General features: G+C 39.2%; 1 protein-coding gene across 1 annotated transcript in view; it reads right to left on the bottom strand.

Annotated features, from left to right (window-relative positions):
- Positions 1–27,873, bottom strand: part of abhd17c (abhydrolase domain containing 17C, depalmitoylase) — a 65,861-nt gene that overhangs the window by 17,769 nt on the left and 20,219 nt on the right. The window contains exon 2 of the mRNA XM_041175344.1: positions 4,728–4,907. Within this exon, the coding sequence (XP_041031278.1) occupies positions 4,728–4,907 (180 nt within the window). The remainder of the gene's footprint in view (positions 1–4,727; positions 4,908–27,873) is intronic.

The raw sequence follows: 27,873 nt of genomic DNA, 5'->3' as shown, positions 1-27,873 counted from the left end.
CAGTGATGGCGATTTGGTATCTCCAAATACCAGGGACCATGTTAACTTCATATGGGGCAAAAAGAACAATGCACAGCTCTTTCGCGGAAATGCACAAGGTACATGGAATGGGGAATTAATTTAGCCTCCAGCACTCAATAAAACATATTTAAGACATATTTCAGAAAGAGAAAGGGATAGGGTATTTTTGTACACTGCTTTTTGTCTGACCATTTTACTAACAGATGCATAGAAAGGCTAAAGTCCTCATGCATATACTGTTCCAATATTATTGTGATTGCATGCCCAATGAAAGTATCTATTACTCGTTTTTTACTTACTAATCAGAAATACAATTAGATGTATCTGGATTCCCAATTAGCCACAGGTGGCTAATAATCAACAGTCTGGACGATGCTGCTTTAGGGTTAGGATTACAATTAGGTTGGAGGTTACATTTACAGTATCATTAGGATTCAATTGTGTTTATTGCAAGGAGCTAATTTTATTGAATTGGAGAGACTGAGCTGCGGTGGATTTAACAGGGAAGATATGTTGGGTGACAATTATATTGTGAGGAATGACTACAGAAATCACTAACCATCACATAGTGATGCATGCAAAACATGTTATTTGCAAACTGTGGGCCAAGTGCAATTCTCATCACTGTTGAAGGTGCCCACCTCAAGGGGAGAAATTTCCATCCCACCCTTCAAGGTGAGTGTTGCAGTTTGACAGAGTCTGTGGGGTAGTGGCAGAACAATAAAAGCTTCTAAAACTCAGTACTTCCAAGGATTACCGAATTCAAATATGGAATCGATCATTCTGCAATTGATTGCATTGTCAAAACAGACCTTTTAACTTCTTGAAAATGGAGGGGTGTGATAGGGTGGGGACAGGAGAACACTAATACAATTTCTGAAAGGTATTTAAAAAAGTGGAGGAGACTCTGTGTAATCAGGTTGTGTCTCAAATTGCGCTCCCACCCATGTTCCATTTACTGCCCTGGGAATCATGGAATTTTGGGGCTATTGTTAACAATTGCATATATACTGTGGCATATTAAAAACAAAACAATGAACTGACCAAAAAGTGAATGGAGGATGCAAGTGTTGGATTGGCAGGAAATGCTTGTCTAAAATTACCTTTCATTTTCCTGTCCCCTCCACCCCACCCCCAATAGATTTTGATGCCAGGTGTTTTCCCACCACTGTCACTGCTGAATTCAGGTGCCAATACAGCTGTTGCTGCCTAAGCCTCAAGAGCTCTGGCCTACTGTACATGAGAGAAAATTTGTGTATAACTGGAGAATGATTTGATAAAACTACTGTTTGAAGTTGGTACAACAGTTTTTCCATTATTCAATTGTAAATGCTTTTAGAACTTTTATGATACCTTGATATCATGTTCAATATGTTTAACAACTGCAGTACAAAGGAATTCTACATAATTTTTAAAAGTATTTTCCTACCTATGATCTCGAAAAAGGGAAGTTAAACCTTATCACTAAGGGCATTTATCATGAGTGAACACTTTAAATATTGACCTCATATCTGAAAATAAATTAATGTCTGGCACAATATCAGTGTGCACAATTTCATGCTTTATTCACAAAATGCATGTTTTAAGAGATTTTGAACCTGGATCCCTTTCCCTAATACTTCTGCAGTCCAGGGACATCAATCCTAGATTTCTGAAACAGCTCCTACCAAAAGGTCTCAGACTCCATCACCTGCTTTCCTTAGGTTTCCTCTTCCCAAATATTCCTAGATCTCAGCACTCCATTAACTATATCCCATTTGCGGAATGGTGCATATTCCAGTTACCCTGCCCCTGCCACCAACCCTTCTGAACATTAGGTGCTCCCTGGTGTCACAACCCTCTCTGTCCATTGTACTCTCTGTCCCTAGTATGTTGCCACCTAATCCCCAAGGCTCTGGGACATTTTCACAATCTGTCCTAAACTCAATACCTTACCTCCAGATCTCAAAAAACCACTTCTCAGTACCTCTAGACTCAGACACCCTTCTCCACAGTACTTTTAAACCCTGATATCTCCCCACAATGCAGCTAGGCATCTGCTATGCCCTCACCCAATGCTACTAGATTATCCCCCAGTCAGTGCTCTGGACCCCATTGCTAATAGGCTCCAGTATCTCCATCAGGATTAACTAATCCTGAAACCACCCCCCAGCATAGCTGCCACAAATACAGTCACTCATTAAATCAAACCCAACATTCTACCCCCTACATTGTTTAAAAAAAAAGCCAAGTTCCCCCGCCCTAACCTACTACTCCTAACCACCATCATTCCACCACCAACAGAATGTGGAATTTCACCAACAAATCAAATCTCAGGGATCCCCTTTGCAGCAATGCCATATTCCACCCTCCAACCACCACCCCACTATGCTATCAAAATCCAACATTCCTTATAACAGCCACTAAATTCCACAACATCCCGCAACACCCCCCCCCCCCATCCCTACACTCTCAATGCCACATATCTATAACTGCTGTACATTGCTTACCATATTCTGTAAACTGGGTTCTAATATAAAAGGTAATCAATGAAGTTAATTAGAGTTTTGTAGCTGGGGAAAGACAGAATCATGGAATTTGATGATGCAAACACTAAACATCATGTATGGAAAATGAATTTCATTTATTCACTGGCCTTGCTAACATGTTGTACATGACATGGTATAGCATGTGACCAAACAGCATCTGCTCAGACTCACCATGAACAGTGTCATGGGAGGGCCTCTGGTCTGCTTTGTTATATTGCATCTTGCACATGTTTTGTCTGTCACACGTCTAGTATTCGCCCACAAGTATTGCAAAATATGTATCACACCTGCACCTGATTGGCACACATTTATTGGGCCAGAAGTAACTGCAGCTGACAAACAAACAGCGACTATTGTTCATCAGATCTGTCCTTTACCTTTTAATTTCTGTGACCTTTTGTGTTGGATGCTGCTGTAAATTAGAGATATAAACAACGCAACACCCTCTACAAGACAGCTGGAACCCGAAAGAACAGGGTAAGCAATTATGCGTCTCCTTAACCAATCAGATTAAAGCATTTTTAATTAAAAGTACAGTCTGAAACAGGAATTGCAAGTTCAAATAGTGAATTCAATGTCAAATCAAGTATAGAAAGTGAAATAAAGAAAGGGAAAGAAAGATTGGATTAAGTGAGAAAGAGAAAATAAACACAGAAAGAAAAGTTTAAAAAGTTAATCTTTTAAAAATCTCCAACAAATAAGACCTGAAGGAATGAGATTCCACACGTGGAAATGTTAATTTTCTGTGTCAGCAAGATAATTTGGCAGTAATAAAATTATAACACAATTAACAGGGTACTTAGACTGAAATGGATAAGTCTTATCTTTCTATCGTGTGTTTAGTCCATATCTACAATGTAAATATAGGAACTTCATGTCACTGAATATGTGTGAATGGGGAGTCAGATAGCAGATGCCACCTTTACACAGTTTATAGAGAAGCAACGCATTTCAGATAGCAAATTCTGTTTTTTGTGTTTCACTGCATTTCTGTGCTTGCCTGAAGTCACTATTCCATTTGCACATAAATGCTGGAGAGTGCCATTAGCCTTGTCATTACTTTACTGCAAATTCTGGCCCACTGTGTCTGGCCTCAAATCATAATTAAAGAGATAAGATGAGCATGAATCAAAAAGTAGAATGAATAGATCCAATTAATAGTTTGAGAACAAAGTTAACAGTTTATCTCCTTCATTAAACCAAGCAGCAATTAATAATGAAATAGATTTAACACCAAGATTGACCAGTGACAGAACATTTTATGCCTCAGCCCTCCATGCATTTTTCTGTATTGTTGTAAAATGACTGCTGAGTTTCTTTTAATAAATAGAGCAAACAATTACTTCAAGGAGTTATATTGATTATTTTTGTATTTGGAAAAGCAAGGGAAAGAATGAATGGTCTTGGATTTATGTAGCGTTTTTGACGTCCTCAGAATGTTCCAGAAACAGCAATGAGATAAATGATGAGTTATATTTGTCATCGTAGTTGTGGATATGATGACAGCTTGCCTCTGACTTCACATTTCCAAGGTGATTGTAGTACAATAGTTTGACCGATTCATGGTAGATTTGTTACCGATGGAACTATCTGCCCATACGGTCCTGGCTAATGTTGTGATACTTCAAAATTTCCTATCTCATTAAACTAAAAGACAATTCTGACCTGGAATGAAACATTTAATTCTGTTTTCAATTAAACTGCATAGCTGATGAATGATGCACACAATCCTCACTAATGGTCTTAAGCAGCAAAAACTTAACTTTTTTCAAAGAATTAATGTGTCTCTAATATTCAATAACCCAAGTTTGGGGAGGGGTGGGGGGGGGGGGGGGGGGGGGGGGGGTGGGTACAAATCCATCATTGGCTACAAACCTTCTTGATTACTCAATACATTGATATCAAACTTTACATGTGCTTTACACTAAGCTGTTAGATGGTTTCTATACTTAACAGGGCAGAAAGGGGGAAGATGACATTTTGGAGATAATGTTTGAATTCTACTAAATTCATTTCTGTAGTTTAAATTTGGTTAAAACATACACTTTATAGCAAGAAAATATGCAGGTGTCCCTGATGTGTTTTAAAATAATCAGTTTCACAAGTGCCAATTTTCAGTTACATTGCACAAACGTACAAGTTTTACTACTTCAGGAAGTAACCATCAACTACACTTACCTTGGAAATGCATCAAAGCAGTAGGTTTTCCTGGTATCAGGGAATGCCACACGCAAGCCAGACATAAGAGGAGAATGGAGAATGACAGCTGCACATTCATAACGTGATGCAAGGTCCACTGTTGGGACGGTTCCAATGCTTTGACCGTACAAAATGATGTTCTCTGGACTAACAGCATACCTATAAGAAAGCATACAAGTCTCAGGTATTTGAATAAAATAATAAAACATGACATAATGCAGTTATTCAAACTATAGAGTTGAGTTTCCTCCGATACCCCTTTACCTGACGGCACTAGTATATGGTTCTACAGGTGATGCTCATCTCCAATATGTTGTTAAAGCTTCTATTTCATCACGTGAGATACTCAGAATATTGGTCATCTCTTGCAAACCAAGGAAGAATCACTGTCAAGACCAGCTCATACCTTACTTGATCGCAATCCAAGCTTCCTCTCAACTGAGTGTGGTTGAATCAAAGACACATTCTCTGTCATCCCAGGGACTCCTCAAACTGTGTCCTCTACTCATTATGCTTGTTCTTCAAATTAATGATCACCTCCACGCAAAACCCTCACTCATTTCCTATTCTATTTGCAATGTTAACTTTTTTTTTTTAGATAGCACACCCTTAAAACACACAGCCTTCATTCCTCTTCCTACAATGACTTAATCACAAGATTCTGTTCTTTAGGTCTTTTAATTGGGCAAAGATAATCCTGTTTCATTCAGTTTTTAAAAAAATATTTCATGTCTCTTAGAAATCCAAATACTACTTCTCTTTGATGACTCTACCCATGATCCATCATTTGCTGACAATCTGAACTCAGGTGCAGCTCCAAAATCTTCTCTATTGCTACAGCTGTCTCAAAGTAGTTCACATTTATGGTAACCATAATTTTTCTTCAACAAACAATTTACATGCTTGAATACTGCCCCCAAATTTCAAAGAGTTTGCATACTTCTGAACAGGACCAAAATAAAACTTTCTGACAGGTGGATCTTCTTACCTTCAGTATCTCTTATCATAAATCTTCCAGTCTATATTTATTGTCAAGAAGCTGTCTGCTTGTTCAGGGGGTGTGAAAGCCCCCTTGGTGTTCTGATCAACATTCATTCCTCAATGTCACTAAAAACAGACTAACTGATCAGTCATCTCAAATGTTTGGAGGGACCTGCTGTGTGCAGACTGGATGCTATGTTTTCTTATTAAACAGTGACAATACTTCAAAAGTAGTTCATTTTTTATGAAGCCCCTTCGGATATTCGAAAGATACAAATGGCATTAAATAAATTTAAGTTCTTTATTACTATGGTCAGCCTTACTCAGCATTCCTCCTTTTCATTTGAAATTTGCTTTTCCACCTCAATTCAGCCCCACTGTTAAACTCAAGCAAACTACTCTTGTAGTTTAGTCTTAGAACTGAATTTCCAGTGGTCTTCCCTTTCCCCAAAAAACCTTTAAGTTTTTAAACAAAGAGCTTGAATCACCTAATCATTACTTCCTCTATCTCATTTTCTCTTACACGATTTGCAGTCTTAGTGGTATCCTGCTCATAGGTCTTGAACTTACATGCAGGTTTTTCAGTAATATTTAATGCTAAACTCATTTGGAACAGCCACTTTCAGCTACTTGGTGATATTTTTAAACAAAAACAAAATGTTTGTACAAGTAACACCGAGAATTAATTTTCTAAATTAAGAGTTCTTCCCACCATGATTATAGCATGGACTATAAAGAACTTAACTGGCAGTGCTTTTAATTGTATCCTTAGATTTGGGAAGAGTTTCTTGAACATTAGAGTTGTGTGGAAAACAGCTTTCTTCATAACCTCTTAGGAAAAAATGAGTAGTCATTTGTTCAAACAGGGAGATACAACTTACACCATTGGAGTATGTGTTAAATTAATATGGTGGATGAAGCCAGTAAAAGATGATTAATCTGTATCAAGAAACAGCAGCTTTTTGAATGACATGGGGACAGCCATTCTGCAGGTCAATAATAACTTAGCAGTACCATATACAAGTAGTCTCTGTATAATGTTAAGCAAGGTTCCACACGTACAGAAATTTGTTCCAAGTTCCTAAAACTGGCCTTCAGCTTACTTTGTAACACAAGCTTGCTGTCCTGTTCAGTAAGCAAACAGTGTATGAATAACAGCCAGCCCCATATACTGAAGAAAGTGCTACTGAAAATTTCCCTCGTGCGCACAAAAGCAACTGATGCAAATAGTGGAGAAAACAAACTGAAGAAAACAAACTAGTGAGAGCCAGCAACTGGTATTTATATACAGCACACACAAATATTTATATCCCAAATGCAAAAACAAATTTTCTAAATGTTCACATGTAGGAGGGGGAATAGAAAATCCTGGAGATTCTTAAAAATGGATAAGAAACAAAAATTCCTGTGCAAATTTACCATTTAGACAAATTTATTCCCAATCATATATTGAGTACAAACTGAACAAATGAAGATTTAAGAGTGAAATTAAAATTTAAAAATATACCTTTTCCAATCCATTATTCATGAAACAACTTCATGTGATACATGATTTTACACTAAAACTAAATAAGTTGGAACAGGAACAAGGATAAAATAGCAACATTTCAGCAGGGAATAACATTTGTTTTTCAAAATTAATAGAATTACCAAATTTATCAAACAAAATGATTTTAGCTATGAATCAGAACGTGGACAAAAAGCTTATGTTGGGACTTATTTAAAATTCTGTGGCTGTTCTGAACTTCAGTGGAAATATTTTGGTCATCCCCGATGTGCAATGTTTGTATGGACTGCAATCCAAGCCGCATTTTCCTTTGGTAAATATTAGAGAAATTGGATTAGTAGCATACTTTATTTAATACCAAATTCAATCAATACTTTCTACAGTGAAGGAATCAAAAAACTAGATTATAGCAGGTAATTTGAAACAATACAAATGGATAAAATTTTATCCTTGAATCATTGTAAAAATGTAAATGCAACTTCGGAGGCAACAGAAGGCACCAAATGCTTTGCAATAGATTTATTCAATAAGTGCATTTCATTTACCAAAATCCATCAACTGACTCTTGGCTCTATTTTGGGCAACCCAAACAAAAGTATGGATAATTAAGCAATATAGTATTTAATAATTAAGTTTTAAGTAACAAAAACAAAATATTACATTAGTAACAAACCAAAAGAATCCTATAACATGTTGCAAATCAAACTGGTCAAAATAACTACGAAGAAACTACAACAGTGATAAGTAAACAGTTTCAGCATTCTTACCCAATGCATGAGACTGATATTATAAGGTCACACAAATATCCTTACAGCAGAGGTAGGAAAATGTTGCAAATGTTGTCACATTATAGATCAGTGTTGGAGGATAAAGAAAATAGCTGAGAAAGTTGATTTCTTCCAGGAAAGCAGAGCAAAGCAGAAGTTATGCACAAATCATAACTTATTCCAGGTGTACAGTGAAATATTGGGGAGGAAAAGAAATCACATTGTATTGGAACAATCATAATAAGTGTTCAGATTTCATTACAACAGAAATAGTGTGTTATTGACATGCCCATAAACAGGCTTTAAACTGGCTTAAAGAGCTTTGCAAGCTCTTAACTTCCATAAAATTGGAATTTGTACAGATGGAAATGTGGAAGAGCAGAGTATGAATTGGGGAACATCATGATAAATTGCTCCTTTCTTCGTGATATTACAATGCATAATTTGTATCTTTTCTTCACCTTTTAAACTTGTTATAGTACTTTTTGTTCTCATAACCTATTTATATCGCAACCCAGCTGCCAGAGTGAACTCTGCAACATAGAGGGGGGAAGGCACGAGCCTCTGAGGTACCGTTTCAATGGATGACAGGTAAATTACTTGTAATTGTTCGCAAGTCTGTCATTTTATCTTGTAGCATCCTCACTCATGGCTGAAAAAAATATTTTTTTAAAGAAGTAACAGCAGCCACTTACTTAACAATTGAGCAGGATTTTTATTCTGCTGTCCTTATGACTGTGCCTATAATAGAAAGGATTCAATTCTTGCAGCATTTAGAACTTAGTAATGCAAATCCATTTCTCAGAGCTGTTTCACAACATCTGAGGGAGTTTGAATTCTGCATTTCCTTTTAAAAGAAAAATATTTTAAGTAAAAAGATAAAGGAATACGTAATGCTTGATTGATAGCTTTGAAATATTTGAACAGATTTCTGTACACAAATCTACTTTACTGACCTCCATGATAAACAGTCAAGAATGGTTTCCTTTAATGGTAATGTTTGTGTTGCCACTCAGACAGCCATTTATTATGCACAATGGGTGATACTGAAGGTTGATCTATTCCTCCAAAAAACATCACCCAAGGCAGTGGTGCAATATAAATGCAACAGTTCCCTCAGTCAAGGTCTTTCAATTACAAAAATTCTTTCTGATACAAGCATTTTTTTTAAACAAACCAATTGTGTGCTCACCAAAATGAAGAATGGAATAATTTTCATTTTTGGGTACCCACTCTTTTTTTCTCCTGTTCACTCTATCCTTGTCACACCTGTTTTCCCTTTTCATGTTCAAGTTCATCTCCCTTTTGTGCAAGTCTTTCCCCTCTCCCCACATCTTTCTTTCTCACATGCCTTACTACTCTCTCCCAGTCAGAGCTACTCAAGACCCCAGTTCCCACTGTCTGTTCAGCTAAAAGCCCAATTTTCAGACAACAGAAAAATTTATTTTAAGCCAATACAATTTAAACTGCCAAAACATGCATGGTTCATGATACCTACAGCCTCTACACAACTATAGTGTCAAGGCTTAGAAAACACCTTTGTGGGAGAGCAGAATAGAAGTTTAATTTATACATTTCCAACTCCATGGGTTGGATTTTACAGGGCGCCATATACCCCACTCCTCACCACCCCTCCCAACCACCACTGAAAAGTCAGTCGTGAGCCTCCTCACCCAAACACTGGCTGTCCTGCAGCCATGTTATGATGGGAATAGCCTTAATAGTACAGGATGAGATTTTGGCCCCATCTGGAAGTCTTGCCTTACAGCCAATCTGAATGGCCGGCAACTCTGCAGCCCCAGGTTCAAGCAGTTGCCAATGTTGGGGCTACAGGCAGTCCTGAAGAAGAGGAGGGACTGGAGCCTGATGCCTACCCAACTCAACGGAAAATAGGGTAGAGGTCGGGAATGGGTGGGAAGGTGGTGGGAAAGCAACGTGCTTTGTTTCACGAGCCCTCAACCTTCAAATATGTCGGCGGGTGGCCTTAAAATCCAACCCTATGTTAAAATCTAATGGCACTGGATGAGAAATGATAATATTAAGTCACTGTAGTTCATTATAATTTGATAGCAAAGTGATTGTCCTGACACTGTAAAAGTGATCTCATTTTCTTACCATCACCTATATTTGGTGTACAGGGTTTTTTACCCCTACTTCAAATGTATCCAATCTTGAAGATGCTAGCCCTTCACTGAAAAGAGGAACTTTCATCAGTTTTAATTTTTGCTAGGGCAGTGCAGCCAATTTTACAGAAAGGTAGGAAAAGGCATCTAGCTCTGACACAATACACAGTGAAAGTCACAGGTGATGTAATTGTTCTATTTGGGTATAGATTTTGAAGGATTTTCAATGTTTGGAATTTTGTAGCTAATATCTATATGATTATTCCCCTATTGAAAAATGTAAAGCCAAACAGGATTTGATAGCATAGGGATGGGTGTCCTGCAATTTCATCAGTAGAGGGGACTGGAAGGAACTCTATCAGTTTATTTTTCAACAACTTACATTTATATAGCACCTACAATGTAGAGCTTCCCAAGATGCTTCAAAAGGAGCAAACTAGACAAGAACTGACATCAAGCCAAAGGAAGGGATATTAGGACATGTGACTAAAAGTTTGATCTAGGAGGCAGGTTTTAAGGAATATTTTAAAGGCAGAGGCAAGTGGAGAGGGAATTCCAGAGCTTTGCACCTAGAGAACTGAAAACACTGCCACCAATGGTGCAGTGAAATGAAGGGAGATGCATAAGAGGTTCAATTTAGAGGAACAGAGTTCTCAGTGAGTTGTACGGCATGCGGAGGTTACAGAGATCAGGAGAAGTGTGGTCACAAAAGAGTTTAAATACCAGGATGAGAATGGAACTTCAGATGCAGAGCGTAACTTGAATTTAATGATAGATTCAAAAGAACTGAATTGGTTCTTTCCCCAGTAAGAACAATCTGAATTTTAATAACCTAAGTCAGAAAAAGGGGCAATATCATAAAAATGCCCCTTTTAAGATCAAGTCATGTTGAGATCAAGTCAGAACTCACGATTACTTCTTTAAACTTAGTTCTAACATAGTGGAGTGCAGGGGAGGAATGGTCTGAATCGATCATGCCACCTAAGGCTGATACAGAACTTTTTCATGTATGGGAAGCCTCGCAGTTTCATCAAAAGATCCTCAGAAATTCGATATATAGGAACAGACATACTAGCAAGGAATTGCTCAAGATATATTCCTTTCATCAATCTCATCAAACAGCTTGTTACTTTCAGTGCAGCTGTTTCACTATTGTACAAAATCAGAAAGATGATAATCTGCCAGCAAAGTTAATTCTTTTTATTCGTTCATGAGGGGTGAGCATCACTGGCAAGGCCAGCATTTGTTGCCCATCCCTAATTGCCCTTTAACTGACTGGCTTGCTAGATCCTTTCAGAGGGCAGTTAAGAGTCAGCCACATTGCTGTGGGTCTGGAATCACGTATAGGTAGGGATGGCAGATTTCCTTCCCTAAAGGACATTAGTGAACCAGATGGGTTTTTACAACAATCGATGATAGATTCATGGTCACTATTACTGAGATTAGCTTTATATTCCGGATTTTATTAATAGAATTTAAATTCCACCAGCTGCTAGGGTGGGGGTTTGAACCTCTGTCCCCAGAGCTTTAGCCTGGGCCTGTGGATTATTCTTCTACAGACATAACCAGTACACTGCCATCTTCTTAAATTCCTTACTTTAAGGCCTTGAAATTATATTGTGCAGTAATAATGTACAAATACTGTGCACGTATGTTCATCCTCTATCAGCAATTTAATTTCAAGTAAATTTGTTAATGCACAGAAGGGAATTAAGGAACTCAAAAGAATAATTAAACTTACACCTGTATGACAAAACCAAACAGGTAAACGATGAGCAGCATTTTACTGTCAGGAATATGCCCACCATCACAAAATTATTGAGAAGAATTTAACAATGCTGTCCACAATGCCTTCACCACTCCATGAAAAATGCTAAACTTTCTAGTTACAAACGTTTTACAATAGCTCCAACCTATAATCAGGCAAAACAGGGATGGTGAAAATTGCTGGAAAATTCCAATCTAACATGTTACAATTGATAATGTCCCAGATTTCAAGAATGAAACTGTAGCTGTTTGGGAAGGTGCAGAGAAGACTTATCTCCTATTGTACGCTGCAGTAGTCAGCCTTTCTCATCAACCATTCTTCCCTTTAGACACCATATTAAATCAGACGATACCAAAGGATTAATGTTTCAGCAAATCATTGAACACAGAACAGCTGCGCTCTCTCACTTGAAAGAAACTGGAGTTTGATGCAAATCAAATCAGACATCCATATGAAAACAGCTGCTTTTCGTGCTCTAAATCTATCCCAACATCTGAAGCAGGATTTGAGGTAATGCAAATTCAGGTTTGTGATTCAAACTAACTCTCCCAGTAATGATACATTACAAACCAAAAGAGCATCGTAAAATGATGCAAATCTCCATGATTGAATGCAGTAAAAAGCGTGGTAACTGGTTAAAATCCTCCAGCTTTGTGCATATGTGATGAAAACACATAAGCTATGACCTCACACTCCACAGAAGGTATGTTTAGGGTGGTAGCTTTTTGTGTAGAAGTGTGTGTACTTATTTTGCAAAAAGACTTTTGTTGCTTAGCTTATGCGTGTTGTTTTCTTGTGCCAATTTAAATACTTTGGTGACTTGGAAATTAACATTTTCCTTGTGTGTTGTGGCTTTAAGTTTAATTGAGGATATTGACAAATTCCTTTAGTTTTTCTTCTGTGCAAGTCAAAATACCCCATATGCCAACACAAATACAGAAAGTAATTTTACTAAGTGCCTGCAGCACCTAATAAAGGAGATAGTAAGAACAAAAAAGTTCCTGAAAATCAAAAAGTAGCCCCCAAGAAAGCCAAAAAGGGCTCTCAAAAAAAAAAAATTTGACTCTTGTCGGTACGCTATCTGCTAATAGAGAGAATGCAAAATATCACACTAATACCACAGGTTCATCAAGTGCCTAAACCTTCAGAAAGTCATCACCACGTTTAAGAGTCTCGGCACAAAGCTACTGAGAAATCTAAGCCTGTAGAATATGTTTGCCCGATACATATACTCCTGTAGGATCACAACCAGTGTATTTAAATCCAGTGAATCTATGTTTCTCAGTATGCACAAAGGTACTGCTTGAATTCAGCTACCCAATATTGTGCAGGCCCTCAAGTATAGGACAACAGCACGCTTCCTATTACTGTACTGGTGTCTGTCCAACAAGGGCCACTCTCTCTATTGGGGCTTCCAAGGTTTGGAGCAAGGAGCAGTTATTGAGCCACATGCTATTAGTGAGCCAGTGTCAAAGGAAGCAAAAAATCAAGGCAAGATACTATGCAGTATAATCACACTACATACAAAAATGGCCAGATGCTAGACAGTTTAATAAAATCCATGATTCAGTCAGTTTGTTTTCGAAAACCCTTGACTGATAATTTTCAGTAGGACAAAGGAAAATACCCCTTCAAGCTCCAAAAGACCCTCCATACCTATACTGCCATAATATATCACATATTCTTGTGTAAAAGTAGAATTTTTGAGACCAATTTTTTAGGCCAAAAGTCAGGTAGTCAGCTTTAGCATGGGTAATGTATTTGAGGTAACGTTCCACAAGCAATTGTCCTCTGTACTGTCGAGTGCATTTGATATTCCCCATTTTATCAATGACTTTTTTTGACAATAGTGGGATCCACGTGACTATGGCCCATTGGCACAATGTTACCAGTGAGGATGCTCACATATTCGCCTTTGGTGAATGCTTTTTCATTTTTCAACATTCAATTGTTCCACATCCTTCAGATACTGTTCCTGAGAGGTTTATTTACACACATATCCAAGGACCGAACAACAAGACTGCTGGGAATAACTTCCACATTGGTGGTGGCTGATCTCACACTGTGGACTATGTGGACACAATAATATTTGAACATGTCCCAGATAAACAAACTTTAGTCTTTGTGTAATCATCCTGGTCTCAAATTCCACACTTTGATCCATTTCTTGCAACTGCCTTCCAACATCCAGCCTTTCTCATGGATGGAATATGGGTGACATTGCCTTTCTGAAATTTCTCTTTGGGGAGAGTTTTCTGATTGAATATCACTATCGGCTTTAATTTTGTGTCATACGCCAGACAAGATGGAACCACTGTCAATCGCGTCTTCTCGTGGCCAGGCGTCTTTATAAGGATGATTCTTTCCCCCACCAACCTTGGTGATGGTTTTGTTTGCTGGCATGCTGAAGTTCATCAGTATTTCATCCATATTTTCCAGTGCAAGCCAAACCACAGCATTCTTCTTTCGATCTGAGGTGAGAAAATGGTAGAATTTGATGATTTTTATCCTTGAGTTCTGGTGGCGGATGCTGTGAAACATTTTGTTTTCTGATGGAGTATTAAATTGCACTTTTCCGTGAATCTTGTGCATCACCTGATACTGGCCTTGAACTCTGAAATACCATCTTCCTTTGCTTTTCTGAGGGAGTAGAGTCCATCGGTTCTGTGAGTGATAACATGACCATTTTGCTGATGCTTGTTAATCTATTCTGCCATTTTTTTTCTCCAGTTCAAATTTAGCTGTGTATTTGTTATTCTTTCTTGAAGGCATCATGATAGATCATGTGGTACACAGATGTCTTGTCAATTGGCCAAGAGATTGCGGCTAGAACTGGCGGAGGGAAAATCTAGAGGTTCCTGTGCGTGCCTTCAAATTAATGAACCACAGTAATTATCGGTAAGTAATTAATAATCACAACATGGTTTGATCTCTGAAAACTTAGGGTCAACTTTAAAACAACGTAGATGAAAAATCATGTTTATTTAGGCCAAAAGCCACAAGGATGACTTTTACACAAACTCCACTTTTACACGAGTATCTACAGTATGTATTAAACATGAATTATACATCAAGGAGCAGTAGTTACAAGGATGTTTTTACTTCTGAAGTGAAAGCTGCCGCTGAAGCAGTCAAGCAGCCAAATGTTAACACTCTCCAGATTGGCAGACAATGGGATAATGGCCCACAGTAATTATATTTCCTTTCAGTATTTTCCACTAGTGTTGTCAAAAACGACAACTGAAAATTACAGATCTGTCTGTCAAAATGCAGCATTAGGATTTTAAAAATTCTTCCCCGCCAAAGAGAATCTTTATCAGCTAATTCTTGGAGAACAACACTACTTAGCTCATGTAAGACTGTCATTTTGGTCACCATTTTGTACAAGGTGAAAAGGCAGGCTCCACTGCAAGTGTTCTGAGTTGCATAAAGTCAAAGACAGACATTCTTAACTTGATCAAATTTTCAGGATACGACTGTGTAGGAGCAAGCTCGGTCACTAGAAGGTGATCAGGTAAGTAATTTACTGAGAGAAATATTCTAGCCAACCAAAAAACAATATTTTCCATGAACCAACCACCCTAAGCTGGCTATAGCTCCTACCATCATTGCCTCTATGTCAATACAGCCTCACCTCACTCTGTAGCAACTTCCAGTTATCCTGTAGCAACATAGACAACAATTTTTTGTTCCCCACTGTTGAATCAGCAGACCTGGACCTCCGACTATCAACTAAGCCAAAGAAAACCATTAGCTAGGCTCGGGATTCTTATTACGAAATAGAACTTAAGATTATAGCTTTGACCACAATTCAGGCACTGGCAACTCCAATCCTCAGATAGGCCCATGAATACATTGAAAGTTCTGTACTCCAAACCCTAGAATGCTATATATTGAGTACGGGATGCGTGGAGAATAGACTACGTCGGAGTGAGACACAGAAAGGATGCATGGTTGGAAATTCGGTTCAGGTGGTATGTTCTGCCTCCAGCGATTGGTGAGTTTTCTTCCTTTGTCTCCAAGCTAGGCGAGTGCAACTTTCTATTATTTCAATATAAGTAAAATACTGCAGATGCTGGAAATCTGGAATAAAAACAAACAAAAATTGCTGGAAAAACTCAGCAGGTCTGTCAGCATCTGTGGAAAGAGAATCAGAGTTAACGCTCCGAGTGCACATGACTGTTCTTCAGAGCTTTTCAAGTCATACATACTCGAAACATTAACCCTGTTTCTCTCTCCAAGGATGCTGCCAGACCTGTTGAGTTTTTTCAGCATTCTATTTCTATTACTGCACCTGTGTAAATTACTAACTAGTTGACAAATTAAACAAATAAGGGTGGCCAGAAATGGCAGGGCTGGTGGTGTGCTGCGACTGCAACATGTGGGAATCTGTGGAATGCACTGCAATCCCAGACAACTATATCTACAGTGAATGCAGCTGAAGAAACTTCAGCTCAGAGTTGCGGAAACTGCGGGGCATCAGGGATGGGGAGTAACCTGGACCCTTTGTTCCAGGAGGCAATCACACCTCTTAGGCTATGCAAAATTTTAGAGTTGGTCAGTGGTCAGGGACATGAGGTTGTGACTGCGAGTCAGGCAGGTATGGGGAACCTGCATGTAGTGCCTCAGCCCCTGACTTTGTCCAACAGGTACAAGATGCTTGCAAACTGTGAAGATGAGAAGGACTGCAAGGTGGATGAATGGAGTGACCATGGTGGAGGATGCCATTCAAGTGGGTGGAGTAGAGAGGAATGTGGTAGTGATAGAGGAATAAATACTGTTCTCTGCAGCCATGACTGGGAGCTCAAAAAGTTGTGCTGCCTGTCTGGTGCCAGGGTTAAGGCCCTTTCCTTGCTGCTGTAGAGAAACTTGGAGTGGGATTGGGAGGATCCAGTTGTTGTGGTCCACGTGGGAACCAACGACATAGCAGAACATCATTCCTAGTTCTACGTATGAGAATTTGATTTAGGGACCAAATTAAAATGAGGAACACCAAAGGGAATTATCTCTGGATTGTTACCCGAGCCTTGCACCGATTGGCATAGAGTAAAGCAGATTAGAGAAGTAAATGTGTGGCTCAAACAGTGGTGTGAGAATGGGTTTCAATTTATGGGGCACTGGCATCAGTACTCAGGGAAGAGTGAGCTACTCCGTTGGGATGGGCTCCACTTGAACCAGGCTGGGACCAGTGTCCTGGCCAATCGCAAAACTAGGGCTGTGGACAGGGCTTTCAAGTGAGAGGAGGGAGGGGGGGAAAGAAATCAGGTGAAGGAGATTTAGGAATCCAAAGAGAAAAGTCAAGGCATCAGAACAGTATAGCAATGTGGATAAAGATAAACAGAGTTGGGACAGGAAGGGACAGAGTTTAACAAAAATTGTACATCGGCAAGAAGGTCATTGCAGGTAACAGAAGTAAAAAAACATTGAAAGTAAAGGTTCTTTATCTGAATGCACAAAGCATTTTGCAATAAGATGCATGAACTAGTGGCATAAATAGAGATAAGTGATTTAGATTTAATCACCATTACAGAGACATGGTTAAAAGATGATCAAGGATGGGGAAATAAATATTCCAGGGTACACAATATTTTGGAAAGGCAGACAGAATGGCAGAGGGGGAGGTCTGGCCCTGATAGTAAAGGATCACATAAGGATATTAGTTAGAAAGCATCTGGCCTTAGAAAATCATGAAGTAGAATCAGAATGGGTGGAAATTAGGAATAGCAAGTGTCGGAAACATTGGTGTGAGTAGTTTATAGGCTCCCCAGCGGTAGTTTCCCATTGGCAGAGCATTAAACAAGAAATTATTGGAGCCTGTAACAAGGAAATGTAATAATTGTGGGGGACTTTAATCTTCATATCGACTGGGACAATCAAATTGGTAAGAGTGGTCTAGAAGACGAGCCTGTAAAATGTTTTTGTGACAGTTTCTTGGAGCAATATATTGTGGAACTGACTAAGGATAAAGCTATTTTAGATCTATCATTATGTAATTGGGGCAGGGTTAATTAGCAATGTGGTAGTAAAAGGTTCACTGGGAAATAGTGATCATAATACCACTGAATTCCACGTTAAGTTTGAAAGTGGCATACTCCAATCACAAATGAGAATCTTAAAAAAACAAAGCCAATTACATAGGTATGAGAAAAGAATTGGCTACGGTAAATTGGGTAAATAGACCAAAACATATGGAGTTAAATGAATATTGGGAAACATTTAAAAAAACAATTCAACAAAAAAACATTCCATTGAAAAACAAAACCTCAGTGAGAATGGCCTATCCACGGCTCACTCAGGAAGTCAAGGATAGTATTATGTTAAAAGAGACTTACAATGTTACAAAAATACTGTAGCAAGTCTGAGGATTGCGAATATTTTAGAAACCAGCAGAGGGCCGCTAAAAAGTTGATAAAGGAAAATAATAGAATATGAGAATAAATTGGCCAGAATTATAAAAACAGATTGTAAGAGCTTTTATAAAAAAGTAGCTAAAGTAAATGTTGTCCCCTTAGAAGCAGAGACAGGAGAAATTATCATGGGGAATGACAAGGTGGCAGAGGCAATGAATAAATATTTTGTATCTATCTTCACAGTAGAAGACACAAGTTTCATACCAGAAATAGACAGTAACCTAGGGGCTAAAAAGTGAGAGGAAATAAAGGAAATTAACATCAGCAGAGAAAACGTATTGGCCAAACTTAAAAGACTAAGATTCAACAAATCCCTGGGTCCTGATGGCCTACACCCTAGGGTTCCAAAAGAGATAGTGGATGTGCTGGCTATGATTTTCTAAAGTTCCTTGGATTTGGGAATGGTCCCATTAGATTGGAAGTTGGAAAATGTTACACCACTTTTAAAGAGAGGGAGAGAGAAAACTGAACTATAGGCTAATTAGCCTACCGTCAATGCTAGAATTTATTATTAAGGAAGTCTTAATAATGCACTTAGAAAAGCATGATTAGTATCATTAGTATGATTAGAACAAGTCAACATGCTTTTACTAAAAGGAAATACTGTTTGGCAAATTTATTAGAGTTTTTTTTTGAGGATGTAACTGGTAGGATAGGTAAAAGGGAACCAGTAGATGTAGTATACCTGGATTTCCAAAAGGTATTTGAAAAGGTGCCACACAAAATATGTTAATAGGCTCATGGAGTCGGGGGCAATATTTTAACATGGATAGAGGATTCGTTAACTGACAGAAAGCAAAGAGTAGGCATAAATGGGGATTTTCAAACTGGCAGGCAGTAAATAGTGGACTGCTGCAAGAATCAGTGCTGGGGCCTCAGCTATTTACAATCTATATTAATGACTTGGATGGAAACACAGTAATGTATCGAAGGTTTCTGATGATACCATGCTAGTTGGTAAAGTAAGCATTGCAGAGGACAGAGAGAGGCTGCAAAGAGATATAGGCAGGTTAACTGAGTGAGCAACAAATCAGCAGGTAGAATATACTGTAGGGAAGTGTGAAGTTGTTCACTTCTGTCATAAGAATAGAAAAGCAGAATATTTTTAAAAGGTGTGAAACTTGTAAGTGTTGATGTCCAAAAAGGCTTAGGTGTGCTTGTACAAGGAATACTCAGAAAGTTAGCATACAGGTGCAGCAAGGAATTAGGAAGGCAAATGGCATGTTGGCCTTTTATTGCAAAGGGACCGGAGTACAAGAATAAAGAAGTGTTCCTGCAATTGTACGGGGTTTGGGTAAGCAAACATCTGGAACAGTGTGCGCGGTTTTGGTCTCCATATTTAAGAAAGGATGTACTTGCATTGGAGGCGGCAGAGCAAAGGTTCACTAAATTGTCCCTGGGATGAGGGAGTTGTCTTGTGATGAGAGGCTAACTAAATTGGCTTATATGCTCTAGAGTTTAGAAGAATGAGACATAATCTCATTGAAACTTACAAAATTCTGGAGCTTGAAAAGGATACATGCTGAGAGATTGTTTCCATTGGTCAGGGAGACTAAAACACAGGGGCACAGTCTCAGGATAAGGGGCCAATCATTTAGGACTGAGATGAAGAGGAATTACTTCAATTAAAGGGTCGTGAATCTTTGGAATTCTCTATCCCAGAGGGTTGTGGGTGCACCAGCACTGAATACATACAAGGCTGGGATAAACAGATATTTTCTCTCTCAGGGAATTAAGGGATATGGGGAGCAGGCGGGAAAATGGAGTTGAAGCCCAAGATCAGCCATGATCATATTGAACGATGGAGAAGGCTCGAAGGGCCATACAGTCTACTCCTGCTCCTATTCCTCATGTTCTTGTGCCTTTTCTACTCAAGGGACTACATTTGGACCTGTATAATGTCTCATAAATGCTTGTTCATGTACATTTTTGCAACCACTTGCACTTGGCTGCCAGAACCTGAACTTCCCCAACTTCCATTTTTTGCACCAACTTATGCAACCCTCCACTCACTCACTCTCAGCAACAGCTACTGGTACGTCTTTCATCGCAGGAATCCCCAACTACCTCATCTACCTTTCTTAGCACATCCACCAAATTCCAACAGACTTTGCAAAATTTATTGCTGTACAGATAATCTACCAGTTTTCTGAGCATGGGCATGAACATCTCCTTACATTACTTAAATGCTAGCAACTTACAGCAAGTATGTGAAGTATCTAGCTCATACTGACTTCCCAGGCATCTTCCATTCAACATCTTAAGTGTTTTCAGGTGCCTATACATAGCATTCCCCTACTGCTTCCTGATGCCCCTGACACCTGTAAACTCCCTGATAGAGGCAAAGGATTAAATGCTCTGAAATAATGAGTTGGATTTTCCTGTACCAGGGCATCTAACGCCATCTGCCTTTAGTTAGACTTGCCCTTGCGCATTTAGGTATTTACTTTCTCTACCTGGCAGGTTGCTTAAAGTTAGAGTTAATAATGGGACAGTGAGGGAAACAGGTCATCTGGGACCTGAGTGAACAGGGCAAGCAACTGTGCATCTCCTTAACCAATTAGATTAAAAGATTGTGAAATCAATAGTGCAAGAATTGAGAACTATACATTAGAGAGCATGAATTGAATGTCAAGCCAGGTACCAAAACAGAAAACGAGGAAAAGAAAGATTGGAGTAAGAGGGAGAGAAACAAAATCAAAAGGAAGAGTTAAAAAATTTACATTCTTAAAATCTCCACTCATTAAAACCTGAAGGAAGAAGACTTCACACACTATTAATGGTTAATTTTCAATGTAAGAGATTAACTGGCAGTAATTAACTATTGTCACATTAATAAGGTGCACTTAGATTGGAACAAGCAAGAATAAATTGTCAGTGGTGAGTTGAGTTTGTATCTACCACACACAGATACAGCAACTTCACACCAGTCAATGCTGTTCAATAGTGAAACATTTCCAATATTCCACTATATTATTTGTTCCAATAGTATTTTAAAACCTGAAGCAAATATACCTACCCCATCCAATCAGGAAGCAACAATGAGCTGGTATATATAACTGAATATATGGTGCTACACCTTTATCACACATAGATAAATATCAAAGAACGACAAGTAATTTCAACTGATCTAAGTAATTTTTACATTTAATTAAAATAAAAACTTACTGATTCCAGCCCAGAAAGCCTGTTCCAGACAAAGAAGTTTGTTAATAAAGTGGGTGGTTTAACTAATGCGAGCCTGATCATTGAAATAAATCTGACTTAGATTTGGGGGGCTTGATTTTCATTTTGGGAGGAATCGGGAGTCAAGTCACATCCTAACATCGCAATCTCACCTCTTGCTCAAGAGTGCCCGCCCACATTAACTTCATGGTGAGGGGCGGCTGGAGTAGACACTGCTGCTTTTTGAAGCAGGTCCGAGGTAGGAATGGTGGTGGGCAGTTGCAAGTTTAAAGCCCTGCCACCGTTCACTGAAACATCAACCCAGTTTGGTAGATGAATGTGAGGCTCCCTAACCCTTACCCCGCTGCTGCCCATATCCCCCTCATTCTCTCCATGCATCCTTACCTCCCATAACCCCTCCATACCCCCCTCAACCAGTATCCAATATGTACATAGCTCACAAGCCCTATAATAACATTGGGAAGTTTGTGAGAGGCTCATCGAACTGTCAAAATAAACAGTAATTCAAAATGCACTTGGAAAAAACCATAATCCTGTTAGAACCTCAAAACTGTCAAGATAAACAGTCATTCAAAAACACCAAAAAATTTAAGAGGTCATAAACTGTCAAAATAACCAAACTCATAGACCTCTTAACAGCTATATCAACAACCTCTACTAATCTGAATCAATTAGTGGGTTTGGAACTCAGCCAAGCATTAATAAGATTCCAACACAACTGTGTCAACAAGGCCTCTAGAGATGAATACATTAAATCCTTTGAAGATAGCCAGAAGCTCAGCCATCTGTCAAAGCCTTGAAGCAGTGAAACAGATGGCTGATCTAAAATTAAATGAAAAGGTTAAAGCACAGGGGACAATTGACAGTGTCAAGTCTGAATTTCAATATTGTTCAATGCAAACAAGCACTTTATCCAGTGGATAATGCACTCTAATGCATCGGAAGACTTTTGGACTTCCAAAATGCTGGTCAATGTAATGGCCACTTCCCATTTAAGATCATTACTGTATTAAAAACACATGTAAAACTTATATTACAGCATTTCATTATTCGATGTTGACAACATCTTTTAAACTTACCTGTCAAAAGTTTCCCCGACTACAGAATATGGTTTCCCCATGGTTCATGACACCTCTGAGCTGGTGTGAACTACGCTGTCTTCAAAAGTCAGCCCACCACAATCAAAACTGCATAGAGTCTAAAACACCCACCTTCACATTGGAGCTGGCAAGGTCAAGGAAGCAGCATGCGGGCTGACAACCCACCTCTTATCTCACACACTTCAAAATGGGAATGGGGGTGGGAATCCTAGAATCGGTCCTGCCCAACATGAGTAGGGCCTGCCCTATGTCAGGTCAGGAATATCTGGCCTGAGGAAACTCACCAGCTCTCTTTCAGTCCATTCACGCCAATATTTTTTATCTTTTGCGGTAAACTAGGCTAGTGTGTTTAGTGTAGGGAAGCTGCAACAGATTTGCAGATTCTTACAATACACTACTTGATAACTATATTTAGTTGTGAACTTACCCTGCTGAAAGACTGCGAAGCTACACTGAGACGTCCTTAATTCAACTGGTGAAGCCTAGTTGAGCACCTAGGTGTCAATGCTAGAAGAGATTCAGATGGTAAATCAACAACCAAAACTATTAACAATTCATAACTACCAATTAAAAGCCCACTTTGATGGCTTGATTTTGTTTCTTCACTGAAGATGAAGGGACAAGACCTCCAGTATACAACATCAAGCAAGGTTGAAAACAATGGAAAAAAGTGGTAAAGTTAATCAAATAGAAATCAAATCAAGCTGCATCAATTGGCTCAGTGATAATTCTCTTACCAATATGTAAGCAGCTGAGGAGCAAGGCCCATCATAGACTTCACATAATTTAGACTGACACTTCAATGCAGAACAGAAGGAACGTTATATTGTTGAAGCTGCTGTATTTCGGAGGAGATGGTAAACCAAGGCTCCATCTACCTGCTCTGCTGAATGTGAAAAGGTCTCAAGGCTATATTTGAAGGAGAGCAAAGAATTCTTTTGGCGTCTGCGTCAACAATCCTCCCTTAAGGAACACTACCAAAACAGGCAATCTGGCCACTCATCTCATTTGCTACTTGTGGAGCCTTGCTGTGCAAATACGGATTGCTGCATTTGCCAACTAATAGTGACTATAATCCAAAAATTAATAGAATATCATTTAAAATCCAGGCCTGGACATAACAGATGTTTATGGCTAAAACACCTTTTCCTTTTGTAGCAAAAGAACAGACTTAAGATGCTGAGAATGTCTGGTCAAGAAAAGAGAATCTGGATCAGTCACCTACAGAAGTTAATGCTAGACAATAGTGAAAAGATTGTAAAGAACTTATAACATTTATCACTTATAATGTAATTTTAAAATGGGTATATGTACAGGAGCTTCCAAGCCTTTTCAGTGTTTCAACTGCTCAACAGCATGTATACATAGTGTGGTTAGGTCGTAAGCTCCCTCCCCCATCCCCACCCCCTTTCTGTTTCCCCCCTTCCCTTTCTTTTTTCCCAATAAATTATAAAGATTTTCCTTTTCCCACCTATTTCCATTATATAAATAAAAAAAAAAACCCACTAGAGCTATACCTTGAGTGCCCTACCATCCATTCTTAATTAGCACATTCGTTTAGATAATATCACCAACTTTAATTTTAACACCTATGTGTTCTATTGTACTATTGTCGTTGACATCTTTTGATGAGCTGCTTCTATCACTGCTTGTTTGTCCCTACAACCACACCCCCGCCCCCCCGCTCCACCTCTTTGTCTCTCTATCTCTCCGCCCCCCCCCCACACACACCTTAAACCAGCTTATATTTCAACTCTTTCTTGGACTCGAACGCAAGTTCTGTCGAAGGGTCATGAGGACTCGAAACGTCAACTCTTTTCTTCTCCGCCGATGCTGCCAGACCTGCTGAGTTTTTCCAGGTAATTCTGTTTTTGTTTTGTATACATAGTGACTGCTCAATCACCAGCTAAATTTAATACTACTGAACAGAAAAAAGCTTAGTTAGCTGCTGAGATGCTGCCATGGGTAAATGATAGATAGAAGAACAAATGTGGAATGATCCTGCTCACTTTATTCCTTGAGGATGACAGAAGTACGACAGAATAAAATATGTAAAACTGTTAATGTGAAATTTGATCAGTACATAGGCAAGCAGAGAACTGGAAAAGACTGTAGCCCCTCTGACCAGTCCCAACAAGTATTACCCTTCAACATCAATCTAATTCCGAGATTGCAAGTTGGGGCCTCAAGTGTTTTGCACAGTTCTATATAAAACCTCTATTATAGCTAATGAAATACTACTACAAAGCTGAAAACGGATCTCTTTCAATAGGTAAGGACCCCGTGACTATCACAAAGCCTATATGGACATATCTTACCTAAAGAATTACTGTACTAGATTCAGAAGTGTTCATTTCTACATGACCCACAAGATCAATACATACAAGGAACATATTTCAATCCATCAGGCTTCAACCATTCAGAAAAATAGCTGGATAAATACTTAACAAGGAAAAAATTGCAGACAATGAGGAAAGAGCAGAGGGACTAACTGGATAGCTTTGTGTGCCAGATGGCAACCTTCTGTACTGTAAGATTTTATGAGGGTTTCAGTGGAAGATAAATTGAAGTAGTGGGAAAAGATAAGGAATTTGGAAATAGGTGGTGTTGGTGATGAACAGGATTTATTATTAGAAACTCAGCTCAGGGTCAAATAGAACACCAAGATTGTCAAAAGTCAGCTTCAGCCTGAGGCAGTGGCCAGGAGGGGGAAGAGAGTAGGTGGCAAATGAAGGGAGCTTGTGCTTGGAGTTAAAGGTGATGATTCCAGTCTAAGACTTAGTTAAAGGGAGTTACAACTCACCCAAGACTGGATGATGGGCAAGAATTCTGATGGCACACATGCAGTTGAGGGGTCAAGAGCCATAGAGCTGAGTCATTGGCATACATACTATTTTGCCATCATTGCTATTGTTGATGTTGCAAGAGACCACAGGTAGACAAGGAGGAGGAAGGGGAAAATGGATGAATCCTTGGAAAACTCCAGGTATGAAATAGAGGTGGGAACACAAGTTAATTTGTTAACTTTACCTGGTTTTATTGATAGATGTGATATCTTGATAACAATGTTCCATCTCCACTAGTGTTGTCAAGTCTTAATTTAATTTCAGTTCTTTAAGTCTCCATTTTGACTGGACCCAAATCCATTATTATTATTACAATTTCATACAGCATAAGAAACATGTTCCATTATGTTAAATTTTGCACCTTTTCTTTTCAGTCTTAATTAAATCTTTGTACGTTGAAGTCTGAAAATGAAAAGAAGAATTTATTATGGCTTTTTCATAGTTTGCCTGTCTACCAGAATCGGGATCAAAACAGCCATTAACAACAGAAGCCGATCCATGGTTGCAAGGTTCACAGAATCGAATAATTGACCAATATAGGTGTCATCTGATATCACAGAACCTCAAGCTCAATGACTGAAAAATGACAATTTACAACAGCTATTATACACAGAATAAATTGATTGCTATAATACTAAATGGTTGCAGGGAACATATACTATACTCTCAGAAGGCTTATTAATGTTTAACAGCTGCCATTAACAACTGCTGCAAGTGCTCACATTTCCACTAAATGAGGAAACAGAAAAGAGATATGGTCTTATGCTCCATTTTGGAAAAACAGAATATTTTCCAAAAACAGGATATTCCCTAAATACCGCCTGCAAGTAAAAGCTGCTTCACAGAGAGTGGTTCAAATAAATTGTGGTAATTTAGCCATGTTGCTTTAATATTGCCAGTACTAGTTCTGAAGGTCATTTATTACAAACCAGTATTAACCAGTAATAACCTGAGTCGGGTATCAAATCAAAGCAGGCTCACAGCACTTGAAATTATGACATTCAGTTTTTTTCAATTATTTCATAACTCCCCCATTTACAACAATGTTTTATTTTATACAGTACTGACCAGTGTGATTCAATTGCAGAGAAAAAGGCCAAACTCTATTCATGCTATCCAAAAAACAGCACAACTGTCTTCAAGTTGCAGTTATAACCTTCTACCCCTTGCATATTTCTGATACAGGTACATTTGCTATATTTGGATTTGCAGCTGCATGGAATTTCCTTACAAACCTTCATGTGCTCCATCCAGTGCTCAAAATCACCTTTGAAATGGAGCAGTCTAATAAGCTCCCTTTCCTTGACATACTAGCTGAAAAATCCACTAATAGGTTCTCCACTACTGTAAGCCTACCTTCAGTGTTCAAGTTGGGATACCAAAAGCTCCGCACGCTTCAATCGGCCTTATCGGCAATCTTATAAATAGGGCCCGGGCCATTTGCACACCGAAATAGGGAGCATCAAAACCATTTTGCTGGATAAAGGCCACCCAATCAGATCATTGTTCGCTGTATATCACGCGCTCGTGATAAGTCCAAGGCTGCCATTTTCAGACCTGAAAAGTGCACCACCTACCTCAAATTACTCTGGAAGGGTAAGTTATCTCAAAAAATTGAGCAACAGGTGTAGGTTCACACCATTATTATGCAATAGCAACATGAATGGTATTTTCCACTAACAGGATGCTGCCATCAAGCCAAAAAGGTGTTCTGCCTACTGCGTAAATAAGTAACGTGGCATATGAATTTCAGGGCTGGTGCAATGCCAGGTGCGCAGGTTGTATGTCCCAACAACTGGTAGATCGTATCAAACAGCACGTCCCTTCAGCTGTTCACAATAAGCAGAATTGTTGGTTTCAGTAGATTTTTATGGGCTGTCTATAGTAATCATTAATAGTAATATTAAGAAAATCAAGGGCTGATTTTTCTGCTTGGCTGTGGGTTGAGGGGTGGGGGAGCGGAGCAGAAGCAGGCCCAATCTCCACTCCCGATTGGGTCTGTGCTGCCATTTTATGCAGACAGGCCAATTAAGGCCCGCCCAGTGCAATGCGTGACTCCCGAGGATAGTGGGAGTGGGCGGGCGCGCAGGAATGCATTGTCCACCGGGTCCAATGGCGAGCCGGCGGCCTGTTTATCTGAAGTGCTGGCAGTCTTTGCAAGGTTGCTCACAATGGCAGGTGGAAGAACTCACCAGAAGGCAGCGGGACAGACCAGGCTGGAGGTCCAGTGTGCCCCTCGTTTCTCAGACGACTGCCTTGCTGCCCTCCTCGAGGAGGTGACAGCACGGCGGGAGGTGCTGGTTCCCCAGGATGGGAAGAGGCAGCCCCCCCCCACATGGCGAAACATGCCTGGGAGGAGGTGGCGGAGGCGATGAGCTCCTGCAACGTGGTGTGGTGCACTTGGGTCCAGTGTCGCAAGCGCTTCAACGACTTGTTG

This window comes from Carcharodon carcharias, chromosome 26 (genome assembly GCF_017639515.1).
Source record: "Carcharodon carcharias isolate sCarCar2 chromosome 26, sCarCar2.pri, whole genome shotgun sequence".
Taxonomy (NCBI): domain Eukaryota; kingdom Metazoa; phylum Chordata; class Chondrichthyes; order Lamniformes; family Lamnidae; genus Carcharodon; species Carcharodon carcharias.
This window is presented reverse-complemented; position numbering and strand designations above follow the sequence as displayed.